General features: G+C 61.9%; 1 protein-coding gene across 1 annotated transcript in view; it reads left to right on the forward strand.

Moving 5' to 3' along the window:
* LOC129147385 (basic salivary proline-rich protein 1-like) overlaps nt 1–12,536 on the forward strand; it is an 84,035-nt gene extending 71,499 nt beyond the window's left edge. The window contains exon 4 of the mRNA XM_054709329.1: nt 12,200–12,536. Coding sequence (XP_054565304.1) covers nt 12,200–12,366 — 167 coding nt within the window. The 3' untranslated portion in view covers nt 12,367–12,536. The remainder of the gene's footprint in view (nt 1–12,199) is intronic.
* The last annotated feature ends 1,699 nt before the right edge of the window (nt 12,537–14,235 follow it).

Genomic DNA, 14,235 nt, shown 5'->3' on the forward strand with positions numbered 1-14,235 from the left:
CGCAGTCCCCGGCTGGGCCTTCCCTCTGCCCTAACGGGAGAGTACTTCCCCTCTCAGCTCTGCAGATGGTCAGGTGGGGGAGCCCTGACTTTGTGCTCGGACTTCCTGCAGGTTGTGGGGTGTCCTGTGAGGCAGGCAAGCCGGGCCCAGAGAGCGCAAGAAGCTGCCCTGCCATGCGGCCCCCTGCGGCCCTCTGGGACCGGAACTGGCCTCCTCAGGCCGACGCTCTGGCTGCGCTGGCCTGGACCGTGGCCCCAGGCACGTCAGCGCCACTCTGGCCTTTCTTTCTACCCGACCCCTGCGGGCCCAGGACAGACCTCACCTTGGTTCTCCCCAGAACAAAGCTGCCCCACTGGGCAGGCCAAGGCAGAGGCTGGGCCGGGCAGGGGAGGGGGACGCCTCTCGCCTTCTGTCACGCAGGGAGGGAGTGCAGAGGATGACCCTGCCCTTGACAGGGAGACATGGGGTGGGGGGGGCACTTTTGGGGAGAGGGCAGGAGCAGACACATCTGCGATGAGCATACCCTCCCATTGGAATGTCAAGAGCGGGGTCACCGTTTTAGTATTCAGCACACACATGCCACTCCCTCTTCCCCACCCCTTTCTGGTCCCCTCTAAACCAGGAAGGTGGCATCTGAGCAGCAGAGAGAAAAGGGGAGATTAGTGGGAAGACGATCTGATTTTGGAGTTACCTTCGTTGCCAGCTGGCCCAGCCTTCCTGTGCGGGGCCCCCCTCTGGGCCTCTGTCACCCCAGCAGTGAGACATGGCGGGGAGAACCAAGGCCTTCTCCATAAGAAAGGGCTCTCTGGTGGTTAAACAGCTGCTTCTGTGTGTCCGAGGGACCTCCTCCTGTGCCCTCCCGGGCTCCCTGCAGCCTCCTGCCTGGGTCTCAGGTGACCAGGAGCCGGTTTCTGGGGAGGCCAGTCCCGTATTGTTCCCATCTCTCCCTCCTGACACCCTCAGCTTAGCCCTGGCCGCAGGAAGCGGCTCATGTCCTGTGCAGGGCAGCCACGGCCTGGCCCTGCCTCCGGGGCTGCGCCTGCCGCCTTGGCCGAGCTCCAGGCCGGCCTGGCTTTGGTGCCGCCGCCGGAGGGGTGCGAAAGGAGGGAAGGCTGGCGGGGGGAGGGTGCTGGAGGGGGAGGGAGACAGGCAAGCCCATTTGATCAGAAGCTGCATATCTTAGGAGAGCGCGTTTCAGCTCTTTTGGCAAGCTGGTCCTGTCCTTTAATTTTCTAATCAAAAGGAATTATGTTTGCTGAAAAGGCAGTAATATAACCAGCTTGTAGCGACCATGATTTCGGTCGTGGGTGTCTGCCGGCTTGGAGCAGGGCGTGGTCTCCTGTGGCCACGGGGGACGCCGCAGGGGCCGAGGGACAGGAACACGGGCACTGCCACCGGCGCTGCTCTGCTCACCTGTCCTGGGCTGTCCACCCCCAGCCCAGCCTCAAGCCATGGTTCCTAGCTCACTGCCCAGGCCCGAGACTCACAGCAGACACTTCATAATGTCTCTGGCAGGCACGAGTGAGTGAAATCTTACAGCCTGGGTAGCCGGAGGCCGATTCCAGCTGGACCTTTGCTGAATGAACGAATGCGTGAATGCATGTCTGCCTGCTCTCCAGAATCAGTCTGGAAGGGCTTGCCAACCTTGCATACCCTCCCCCCCAAGCCCCTGGCCCTGAATTAGCTGGAAACTTTGCCAAAAATCCTATTATTAAAAAATAATAATAACAATACGTGTTCATTGTTTCGAGAGAGAGAGCAGCAGTATGTGCAGTTGGAAGTTTCCATCCCACAGATCTAGGCCCGAGTCCTCAGAGTCACGCTCGGAGTCCCATCCTTTAGCTCTTCCTCTCTCACCAGGAATTCTGCATGTTTCTCGTGAGATTGGAGTTTTTCTCCGTGGGACACTTCCACACACACTGTTCTTTAACTCCACGGGCCTCCGCCATCACCCCCGCGCCCCCACCCCGGGGCCAGGACACAGTGCGTTCTGTGTGTGGCCAGCTTTCCCGCTGTCACCACTGCCTTGGTCCCAGTCCCAGCTGAAAGGAGCTCGGGGAGGCGGAACGCTTACCACAGTGGGCGCCTAGTCAGCGGCAGCCCCTGTGACTTGGAAGGGATCTTCTCAGTTCCACGCCCCACACACTTTTTGTGCCCCTTCTGTGCACAGGCCCCGGCACAGGCCCTCCATGGCTCTGGAGGGCGAGGAGGTGCGTCCAGGAGCCCATCGCGGCTGGCACCAGGTGCCATCAGACTAGTTTGTGCCACTGCGGGTGCCAGGGCTCGTGGGGCAGCAGAGCTCACCCACAGCATTCTCTCGGGAGCCGCCTCCTGCCCCCACCCCACAGCCCGCTCCCAGACTCTTCAGCCAGCAGCCGAGGGGCAGCCGGGGCTCGCCTGGCCAGGCACTTGGGAGGACAGCAGCCTGGCCCGGCACACGGCTCCCGTCCTCGGCTCCTGAGCCGCAGTCCCAGGGGTGGCCCAGGAGTCAGAGTGTAGGACCCAGGACCGGCCCGAGGCGCAGTGGGGGACCCGGCCTCTAGCCCTGGCTGGGCGGCGAGAGGCCCACGTGCTGGAGGCGGGAGGGGAGGGGCCCGCGGGAGGCGGTGTTTCGGGATTCTGGTTCGGGCGGTGCGGCCGGTGCCCGGTGTCTAGTTCTTGGCACACAGCAAATGCTTCAGCGACGCTGCTTACAGACATGGTTACCGTGTGATGACCCTGCGGGATGGCCGGGTCAGCCCCACAAAGCTTGGCGGCAGCTTGGAGCTCAGGTTCCAGCACCCACCCGTCTGCCCCGCGTGTGGCTGCTCGGCTAAGTGGCTCACACCACCCAGCACAACGCGGAGCGGGCTGTGAGGGTCAGTGGCCACGAGGCAAGGGCTTCGCTCCGAACGGGGTCCATCATAGGGAGCTGGCCCTGAACAGCCGGGGGTAGTTTTTATTCTAAATCATTTTTTAATTGCAAAAGAAGAGAGATGATGGTTATGAATAGAAAAGGGAAAAATGATGGAGGGACATAAAATAATAGGACAGCCAGCTGGTGTGGCTCAGTGGTTGAGCATTGACCAGGAGCCTGCCAGTCCGATTCCCGGTCAGGGCACACGCCGGGTGTCAGGCTCCACCCCAGCAGGGGGCGTGCAGGAGGCAGCCCATTGGCGTCGATGTTTCTGTCATCGATGTTTCTCTCTCTTTCTCCCTCTCCTGTCCTCTCTGAAATCAATAATAAAAACAGGTCACAGTGCTTCCCCAGGCTTCCCGGGGGTCCTGCTTCCACTCGCTTCCTGCGGGCCTTCGGGTGTTTTTCTGGTGCTTCTGGGCCCTGCCTTTAGGGGTGCTCTCTGACCTGCTGGGAGACTGATAGCTGATAAGTTACCCTTTGCTGGGGAGCTGCTGTCAGGTGCTGAGGTGAGGAGGGTCCCTGAGGAGGGGTGCGGCGTGGCGGGTGGGTGGGAAGGGAGAGCCCTGTCAGGGCTGTGCAGTCTGAGCTGGGCCTGCACCGGCGCCGGGAATTGGTTCCGCAGAGAAGAGGGGGAGCTTGGGAAGCGTTCAGGGAAGGGGGTCTTGGGGCCTGAGGACCTGGAACTCCAGGTCAGCCCCCAGCAAGGCTGCTGCAGGAGGGTGTGTGTCTGTGTTGGGGGCAGGCTGGGGGGGCCTGGGCCCCAGAGGCCTGGCCCCGAGATCCCCAGGCCCCCACCCCCCATCACCCCCACCTCCCATCACCCCCCACCTCCCATCACCCCCACCCCCCATCAGACCCATCCCCCATCACCCCCATCCCCCTCACCCCCCACCTCCCACTCCCCATCACCCCCCACCTCCCATCACCCCCACCCCCATCACCCCCCACCTCCTATCACCCCCACCCCCCATCCCCATACCCCCCACCTCCCACCCCCCACCCCCCATCAGACCCATCCCCCATCACCCCCACCCCCCATCACCCCCTATCTCCCATCACCCCCACCCCCCATCAGACCCATCCCCCATCACCCCCACCCCCCATCACCCCCCACCTCCCACTCCCCATCACCCCCCACCTCCCATCACCCCCACCCCCATCACCCCCCACCTCCTATCACCCATCACCCCCCACCCCCCATCAGACCCACCTCCCATCACCCCCACCCCCTATCACCCCCCACCCCACATCACTCCCCACCCTCCTTCACCCCCACCCCCCATCACCCCCACCTCCCATCACCCCCACCCCCATCACTCCCCACCCTCCTTCACCCCCCATCACCCCCACCTCCCATCATCCCCTCACCCCCCTTCACCCCCCAACCCCATCACCCCCCACCCCCTCCAGGACAGAACGCCCTCCACCCAGAACAGCAGCCTTGGTGCTTCCCAAGTCCTCCAGGGGCTCAGAGAGGCCCTGCTGGTGCCACGGCCACCCGCTGCCCTCTGACACTCGGCTGCTCCCGAAGACAGAGCTGGTCACAGAGGGAGGGAGGGAGGGGACACACTTCCGGACGCAGCCCATCTGGGAGCCAGCGTTCTTTTCCTGACCCAGGGAAACATCTGTTCACGCCTCTGCTGGAGCGTCCCAGGCCCCGGGCAGGAGCCGCGGCGGGAGACCAGCCCCTGGCCGCGCCGCTGTTCTCTGGCCTCCGGTCAGCGCTCCTGCCCCCTCCTTCAGATCCTGGTGACTGTCACTGCCTGCCCCACGTCCGGGCCCAGGGGCAGAAACTGCAGCCTCCAGAGTGTCTCTGGAGGGGCGCCCCCTTCGTTATGTCAGGACACACGCACACACACACAGGCCATGTGGTTGGAAGATAGGGCTGCCCAACAAATTGCATTTATTATAAAATGATTAATTCATTGCCCCATTTCTTATTAATCAGGGACACCCCTAAGTGTCATCTGAGATTTGGGAGAGGTGCCCTGCGGACCGCCCGCCTGTGGCCAGAGCAGGACACTGCTGTGTGCGTGTCGGCGTGGCCTCGTGCGGGTAAATGCACGGTGCCCCTGAGGTTTCTAGAAGAAACAGACAGCTCATGCACCTCACACACCACCTCCCCAAATCCCTGGGCCCCCGGGGAGTTCCCGCCCCCCTCCCGCCGGCCCTGAGCTCAGGCTGACCAGCAGCGTGGCAGAGGGTGAAGAGATGGCATGGGCTTGTTCCCATCCCTGAAGCTGCCATCAGTGGGAGCCTGGGAGCCTGGCAGAGGTCAGGGCTGACTGGGCAGAGCTGGAGGGCACCTGACAGGACCCTCCTGGCAAGCTGGTCCTGAGGGCAGAGGCTGAGCCTCGGGGTGCTGGGCGTTGGTGAGGCTCCTCCTGCCTCCCGCAGGCCTGTGAGGAGGCTGAGGATGGGCCCGGCACCCGCCCCTGCGCACCCGTCCGACACTGGCCGTGCGGCCCCGCATCCACCAGGAACGCCCTGCCCTGCAGGTGCTGCATGCCGGGGGGCCGGGGCAGACGCTCAGGCAGGACTTGCCCAGGGAACTAGGGACCCGCAAGCAGGCACCTCTCCCAGACGGGTGTGTGCCGGGGAAGGCTGCCTGGAGGAAGTGCTATTACAAGAAGACTGGTTGATGGGGGGAGGGTTACTTTTTACATAAGTGCTTCATGCCACATGCCATCAGGTGCTGTTCACATACGTCGTCGTGTTTAATTTGCACCAACAACCTTGTGAGGGAGGAAATAGCTCCCACATGTTTTCAGTGAGTACCTGAGGATCAGGAGGGAGGTGGCCTGGCCACCTGTTCAGCCCGGATTAGAACTCCAAGTGGTTCTTTAAAGATGACAGAGAAGGATATGGGAGGTGCATCGGGCAACGCGGTGCATGCGAAAGGGTGGCGGCGGCTGGGCCGGAGAGCCTCGCGTGCGTGGCAGGCACAGCTGAGCGAGTGACGTCACTGGGGCTCCACTCTCCTGGGCAGACCCCCCTGCCCAGCACCCTCCTGCCTGGCTTCCAGGTGCCTGGGGGCAAGCACACCTCCCGGACCGGTGCGTGTTTTCCGGCTGGCACCGAGCGGTAGGAAGTGCCCCGCCAGCCCCTCCGACCTGCCCCAGGTCCTGCAGTGCCCAGGCCCGCCTCCCTGTCCTGTCGGGAAAGAGGAGAATGGCAGCCAGCACGGGCTCCGCAGCAGAGTTCCAGTCCTTAGCACCAGCTCGCCCGCCGAGCGGCCTCCTGCCCGCCTCCCCCGGGAGCCAGCACCGCTGCTGCCTGTGCGGCAGGGGCCTGAACATCTGGAGCTTTCTCTCCTGCTCCTGCCTCCTGAGCCCAGAGAGGGCCCGGCTCACCTCCTGAGCAGACATTACCGCCCCCCACCCCGCCCGGCCCCGCCCTCACAGGCGTCAGGCAGAGCGGGAGGACCCAGCGCCCAGCTCCTGGCGGGGCGTCCCCTGAGCTCCAGAGATGCTGTGAGAGTGTTGTTAGCATCGCCTCCATTTTAAAGAGGAGAAAACGGAGGCTTAGAAAGGGGACCTGAGGGAAACAGACCACACGACCTCATCTTTCCCTCTTCGTTCCGGGAAGTGGAGCCGTGGCCCTGCCCACCACAGACCTTCCCCCCCCTGACCCCTCTGACCCCTCTGCCCCTCTGACAGGGCTCCCTCTTCTCCCTTTGATCCCATCTCAGGAGGCACTCCTGCCCAGGACTCCGCCCTCGGGGTGTACTAAGGATGGCCTTTCTCCCACACTGAACCCCGAGGGCAGAGCGCACCCCTGCTCTGTTCCTGGCACCCTGAGGCGATAGAGACCTAGGCCCGCAGTGAGTGCTGGCTCAGTGAACTCCTGTGCTACTGAGAACGAGGCTGGGAGCAGAACTACGCGTTTAGGAGCTCGTGCTTCACGTGGGGCAGGAGAGATTGCCGGTTGGAAGGCAGTCTCTCCCTGTGGAGCTCTGCTCTGCTCTGCCTTCCCCTGTAGCCTCAGCAAAACCCTCACGCCCCAGGGCATCACCTCCACTCACACTCCATGGCAGGACTCAGTCAAATGACCTCATTTGCAAGGGAGGCTGGGAAATGTAGTCCAGCTGTGGCTCCAAGGAGAAGACACTGGTTTTGTAGACCCAAAGGCTCCATATTGATCTCTACCCACCAGAGCCAACGTTGCCCGAGTCCTTAACATGGCTCTAAACGCTTTTCTCACGTGGGCCCATTTAGTTGTCACAACAGTTTCACAAGGTGGGTGTTATTAACTCCGTACGAATGAGCCTGAAGCTCAGGTGACCTTAAGGGCAGAGCTGACGGAACGACCCGTGTTGTTGAGTACTGGCCTGCCCTTCTTCCATAGCGCCTCTCTGTCCGAAGAACTTCTAGAACACCGCCCTGGTCCAGGAGAGAGTCTTCCCCTGAGTCTGCGGCAGCCGTCGCGGCCTGTGCCCAGGCAGGCCCACGCTCAGGGCAGAGGCCGCGCGGTGCTGAGCGCAGCTGCTGGCGTGTCTTTCCTGTTGGTCCGAAGGCTTTGCCTTTGCCCTGGGCAGGGGTGCAGCTTTCTGGGGGCTCAGCACCCCATCGTTTCAGCCGTCGTGTTGGAGGGCTCTGCTTTTCTGCCTCCTGAGCTCTGGGCCTGTGCCGGGCACCTGGAGGTGATGGGCAAGGCAGGACTCACCCTCCCACCCAGGAGTGAGGTACACCTGGGGCCACTAACCAGTGGCCATTTACTCCACGTTTTGTCTTCCTGGCCCCTTATGATTGACAAGTGTTCTCCTACTGGCCTTCCTGCCCTGTAGCAGCTGTCCCTCCTCTTACTCCGCGGGGAAAGCTGCTGGGTGTGCGTCAGTGGTGTGGCAGGGTCTGTATGGAGGAGTGGTGTCTCACTAAGCCAGGCAGCCCAGGCTTCTTGGAAAAGGCGACATTTGATTGGCCCTTGAAGGCGAAGGCGGGAGTTAGTCAGGTTAAGAGCCGGGAAGGGCACTCAGGCAGAGGGAACAGCTTGTGCAAAGGCTGAGAGAGCCTCGGTCTTGGCTCCTGCCTCTCTGTAGCCCCTAGAGCCAGGCCAGTGATCCAGGTCCTTCTGACGGACGCTGAAGACAGAATGTCTCCTAGTCTGCGGGGGAGGAGAGGAGGAAGGAGGAGAAGAAGACAGCAGAAAGGAGGAAGGTGAGGAGGGGAAGGAGCAGATACTGAGTGGGCCGAGTACCTGCTGAGGCCTCAGAGGGGCCTGGGTCTGTTTGCCGTCACCTCTCAGGACTCATCCCCTCTGCTCCCTTGTCTCTCAGCTGTGGACAGTGGCCTCCCTCCTCTGCCCCGTGCACAGTGATGCCTCAGGGCCTTTGCATGGCTCTTCCCTGATTCCCGTGCTCTTCCCACAGATAGCTGGTCCCTCTCCCCATCAGTCTCCCTCAGACAGCACTTCCTTTTTTTAAAGTTTTTAAATACATTTTTATTGATTTCAGAGAGGAAGGGAGAGGGAGAGAGAGGTGAAATAGCAACGATAACAGAGAATCATCGGTCACCTGCCTTCTGCACGCCCCACACTGGGGACCCAGTGGCAACCCAGGCATGTGCTCTGACCGGGAATCAAACCGTGACCTCCTGGTTCATAGGTAACACTCAACCACTGAGCCACGCCGCCGGGTTTGTTGGTCTGCTTTGTTCAGGTCGATCTCTAGCCCTGCACAGAGTAGTCACTCAGTGAAATTTAAAATTAATGAGCGAACTCAGCCCTAGGCGAAATGTGAACCCATTTCCTAGAAGGAGCGGAGGCCTGGGTCTCACCACCAGAGGTTATCCACTGGTCTCCAGCCTCAAGCATCCCAGCATCCGAGCATCCGACTGGGCACCCTGCCGGTTACATCCTGGGACTCTGTATTTCCTTCGCACAGGCCAGAACTGGGTCGCCACTCCTGATTGGCCATCATGCTGTGTAGGGTGGGCCCCCCAGGAGCCTCACCCAGGAACAGGAAATGGGCGGTGCCAAACTGCGTGGGCGGGGCATCCAGAGCGAGTGGCCCTGCCCAGAGGGTTGGCGGGGGTTATGAATTCCGCCGTGGGGGTTCAGAGACAGCGGCCACCTGAGCGTGTTGGGGGTGAGTGCGCACTGACTGCTGTTCCCAAACAAAGGAGGACGCCTCGTGCCCGGCTCAGGCTCTGGCAGTGTTTTCTGGTCCCGGGGTCAGTTCCCTTCCCCGGCTGACCCCGCCCACACCACAGGAGGCCCTTCCTCTCGGCCAGCCTCCTCTCCCTGTCACTGTACCTGTGTTTGTGCTCCTCTTTCCACAGCAGACTGAGGGCCGTCAGGGCGCGGCCTGCCTGTGGCCTGGCACACAGTAGGTGCTCGGTTTATATTGTTGAATGAGCCCATTCATCCAGCTGCCCTGTAGGCCTCCTTGGCAGGCCCAGTGCTGGACCCGGGACTGGGGAGAAGGGAGACAGATGCCCCTTCTCTCCCAGACACAGAAGAGCTTGTGTCCCAGGCCAGGCCATGGGGTGAGTGTCTGGCCCAGACCCCAGGCCAGAGGAGCCTCGTGTGGTGTGCGCCCTTGGTGAATGGTCCACTGTGCTGTCCAGATGGGGGCCCGGGGCTGGCCCTGCCTCGAGAGGCAGCAGAGACCCCAGGGAGGCCCCGCCATCTGACTCCCTACTGGGCCCTTCCCTGGCTTGGGGTGGGGGGCGGGGGGGGGGCGGGACCTTCACAGTGCCGACCCCTGTGGTACTTCTGCAACAAACAGGGAGCTGGTCACGAAATCAGCTACACGGCCCTACATGGGGATCCCTTTTGGGGTTTTGATGGGCTTTGGAGCATATATTGTTCCCCACCAAGACCAAAAAAATTGTACAGCAAAGCTGGTGACAGTATACTAATTCATGGCGTGGAGCTTTGGCACATTTCACAAAACGCCCTGCATTTGTACAGGGGAAATTCTTGGACTCGGGCCACCCCCAAATCACAGATTTTAAGGGGTGTGGTCCGGAAATCTGCCCTTTTTCAAGCTTATGTGGTTTCAATGCTCAGAATCTTCAGTCCAACGTTGAGGAATGGAATGACTAGTGACTGTGTCCCCAGACGCATTTGAACCCCTTCCCAGGCTCTCGCGGGGCCTCTCCCCACTCTCCATCCTGGACTCGGGGCTCAGGGTCAGTCTAGGGTGCCGGGACCATGGACCCTTTGGGAACTGGAACAAAAGACCTGCACTCTCTTTAGAAAAAATGTGCTTGTACACACATCTGACTTGGCATTTGATTTGAGGAGTTCTCCCGCCGGGGCTGAGTGATCGGAAAGTTAGGGAGACCTGTGTGGGGAGAGGCCTCCATGTGACACTCACCTAAAGCCAGGGCCAGAGTGTGCGGCTGTAGAGCTGTGCGCTGCACAGGGGCTCCTGGCGGGAACCCAACCTACATGCTGCTGCCGAGTGCTGCCTGGCCCCGGGCACCTGTGCCTTTCGTACAGGCCCAGCGCAGGGCCTCGCCCAGCCCGTCCTTGCCCTCCTGCCTCCACGACAGCTCAGGCTGGCAGTACTAATGAAGTTACAGAAATCCGCACGTCGTCACAGACGAGCTGACCCCCATAGGCTCCGTGATCACAGCCACGCGCCGCCCTGGCGGCCTCACCCGCGGGTGCTGGTTCCTGGCCCTCTGCGGCGGCTGGGAGAGGAAAGTGGTCGAGGCAGGCTGGCCTGTCTCTCAGCAGAGTGGAAAACATTTGCATTTACTATGTGAATATGTATCCAACCGACCCGAGCCATTCATGGGGTCCATTTTGTAGATGAGGAAACGGGGTGTCTGGAGTGTGGGTGGGTCTATGTGTCCCAGCTCCCCTTGGGCCCAGAGCTCCAGGGTCGCCATCTGAGGGTACTCTGGAGCCTGGCATCGAGGGTCCCTGGGGATGCCTGAGCACAGCCGGAGAGGCTGCGTGGATGGATGAACGAGTGTTGGCGGGAGCGGGGGACAGGGAGACCCAGTGACTATACGCAGACTCCCCCCTAAGTGCCGGCCCCTTGCCTGTAGGCGGCCCTATTCATGGGAGGCTGGATGCACAGCCACAGGCACAATTTACTCATTTTTAAAAATTTACTTTGCCTTTAACAAGCACCAATTGAGCACCTACTGTGTGCCAGGCTGTCCTAGGTGTGAGGGCACAGTGGTGACGCAGACAGACAAAATCCTTGTTTGTGACGCTTGAGTTGGGGGCACTGAGCAAAGCAGATCAGTCGTTGGCGATGAAGCTGGGGTGGGGCAGAGCAGGCCTCTCTGAGGGGCAGGAAGAGTGTGCCCGTCCTCCCTGGTGGCTGTGGTTAGCAGCAGGCACAGCCCTCCGAGGCAGTGGGCCTCCGGCCGCTCGAGGGGTGTGGTGGGGCCGGTGGGTGCCTTGGTCACTGTCACCCTGCAGGCCTCATGGCTGCCTGGGGTCCACCCGGGCCTGTGCTGAGCGCTGGCGCCGAGGCCCTGTGAATGCTGCTCCTCATCCCTGAGGGGCGAGCGGAGGCGAGGCGGTGAGGTCCTCCCCTGCCGGGAGCCAGGACACGGGGGCTCAGGGTGTCCAGAGCCTGAGGGTGAGGCAGGAGGACCCTGGGCCCGCCCCATTTGTAAACGTGGCTTTGGGGGACCGCTGTTGGGGTGAAGGTGAAGACTGCCGTCTGGGCATTGGGGTGCCCAGCCCTGGGCCCAGTGTCTCGTGCCCAAAGGCTAGGGTTTCGGGGAGTCAGCAAGAGGGAGCCCATCTTGCCGAAACCGGTTTGGCTCAGTGGATAGAGCGTCGGCCTGCGGACTGAAGGGTCCCGGGTTCGATTCCGGTCAAGGGCATGTACCTTGGTTGCGGGCACATCCCAGTAGGGGGTGTGCAGGAGGCAGCTGATTGATGTTTCTCTCTCATCGATGTTTCTAGCTCTCTCTCCCTCTCTCTTCCTCTCTGTAAAAAATCAATAAAAATTATATTTAAAAAAAAAGAGGGAGCCCATCTGGCCGCAGGGTCAGCTTTCCTGGTCGAGGCTGGGAGGCCGAGGGGCTGGGGCGGCAGAAGGGAACCGGAGGGGCAGAGGGTGGGGAGTCCAAGGGAAGGCCCCCCGCCCAGGACAGATGAGCGTGGAGCCCCTCCGAGTGTGTCCACGTGGTGGGTCCAGTCATGTTGGTGGGGCCTGGCCCAGGGCAGACGCTCTCCTGCCGGCGTCCCACACCTAGGACAGCCCGGGACCCCCCCACAGCCCTGCTTCCTGCCCAGCTGCGCGCCTGCTCCCCAAGGACTCCACGGCAGCCACCGGCAGCCACCGCTGCCGCTCAGCGCGAGGACTTGCATTTGCCTCTGCAGAGCCTGTAACCAGCCCCACGGAGCCGCCTCCCCGCCCGCCAGGGCACCCTCGGCGCCACTTCCGGAGACCGCTTGAGCGGCACCTGCTTGGCTCGGAGGAGGAGCAGGAATCCATCGCAGCAGCCCTGGCCTCTCCTCCCGTGGCCCCGGCAGGGCTGGGCAGCTGAAGCCCCCAAGGCCCTGGCCTTCTGGAGACACGTGACCCCATGGCTTTCCCCTCAGGCCCCGTCTCCCCTCCGTCCAAGGTGGCAGGTGTGGAGCTCCCATCCATGCCTCTGAGCCGCCTCCCTCGCCCCCACCTCATCTCTCCCTTTCCAGAGACATTATAAATCAAACAGCTTAGAACGTAAGGCATCAAAAATTCTGAAACCTTCATCTATTATTAACGCTGACAGTAAACTCCCCCTCTGAGCGTTTTACATAGCAACTGTTACCAAGACTCGCTGGTGCCGCTGCCACTCCAGCCCGCGCAGCCCACAGCTCTGGGCGGGACGCGGCCACCGTGCCGCACTGGCTGGCCGCCACCTGGGCACCCACCCGGCTCTCCCTGAGGGTGGGTGGGAGAGAGCCCTTGTTGGGGAACCGGTGGCTTCCTGCTGAAAGGGGGTCCCACCCGCTCTTGGTGAGCCCTGCAGACCTCAGCTCCTGCCCAGGAGGAGAGAAGGGGGCTCCTGTGGGCAGGGATGGGGTCCTGGAGCGCCCCCCCCCACCCTGCCCTGGTGAGGAGCCGCGAGAGGGGGATGGAAGCCGGGAAGCGCTGTGCAGATGTTGTTTACTGACTCCCCACCTGCCAGCGAGACCTTCCCGAGTGCCTGCTTGTTTGCTGGCAGTATCGGCACCAGGGATTTAAAACAAAGACAAAGGCCCTGTCCCTGTCGCATCCGGTCTGGTAGGAGACAGACACGTCAGCTCCTAATTGCATTGAGTGCGATGATCAATGCGTGCACAGGAGCAGGCTCAGGAAGGGGGAAGGCGATGAGAGGGGCCTGGGGGAGGGGGAGGGACCGGGAAGGGTTCTTCACGGAGGCAGGCGCCCGGGCAGGGTTTTGAAGGATGAACATGGTGGGTCTGCCTGCTCTGGACCGAGGGCCTGGCATGTGCAAAGGCCCAGGGGCATGAAGCAGGTGTTTTGGTGGGGAACAGGGCCTGGAAGAGGGATCAAGTGTCAGAGGATGTAAGACCTTGCATGCAAAGCTTGGGGCGTTATTTGGGGAATTGGGGAGTCATGGGGGTTTAAACTGGAGAGAAATAAGGTCAGGTTTGGGTTTGCAGAAGAGCCATGCGTGTTCCCCCTTTTTCCAGTGTTTAGGGACCCTGGGTGGTGGGGAGGGGCTGACATCTGCAGGTGCTGTTAGTAGCATCCATTGGCCTGGAGAGGCGAGAGCACTGCCCAGGTGGGGGGCAGCGGAGGCAGTCCGCCCCGCAAGCTGTTCTTATCACTTGCTGTGTGCCCAGCCCCACGTGGGCCTGTGTGCCCAGCCCCACGTGGGCCCGTGGGCCCTGCCCTGGGGAAGTCACGGTTGCAGCTGGGGGCAGCCCCGTACAGACCCATGAGGGCACAGCAGCCTGGGCAGGGGGTCTGGCTGATGACCTGGAGAAGCAGCAGGGCACCAGTGAGGAGGAGTCTCGCTCTCTCCCTGCCCCGCCAGGAAGGACACACCCCGGGGCCCAGCCGTGGGCCCGGCGCAGTGCATGCAGGCTCCCCCCCGCCCGTGACTAACATCTGTTCATCGTGGAAAACTCGGCAAATAGACACAAGTCCCAAGAAAGCGAGGCTCCTGTGGGGTCTCGCCCCTACCAATGGCTGGATCGCTTTGGGCCCATTTGCTCTGGAACCAAGCCTGGTTCTGGATTTTTAAAAGCAGAAGTAGCGTCAGTCTTGCTGCGTCCCGTCAGTGACTTGCTGTCCCACTTAATGCATTGGGAATGGCTCCCTGAGTCCTTACACATCCAGGATGAGGTTTGCCAAGAGCTGAGCTGCCCGAGGGGACCCGGCCTCCTGCTGCTGATGCAGCGCCCGGCGCCGAGGCCAGCAC

The sequence above is a fragment of the Eptesicus fuscus genome, chromosome 20 (assembly GCF_027574615.1).
Source record: "Eptesicus fuscus isolate TK198812 chromosome 20, DD_ASM_mEF_20220401, whole genome shotgun sequence".
Classification (NCBI taxonomy): Eukaryota; Metazoa; Chordata; class Mammalia; order Chiroptera; family Vespertilionidae; genus Eptesicus; species Eptesicus fuscus.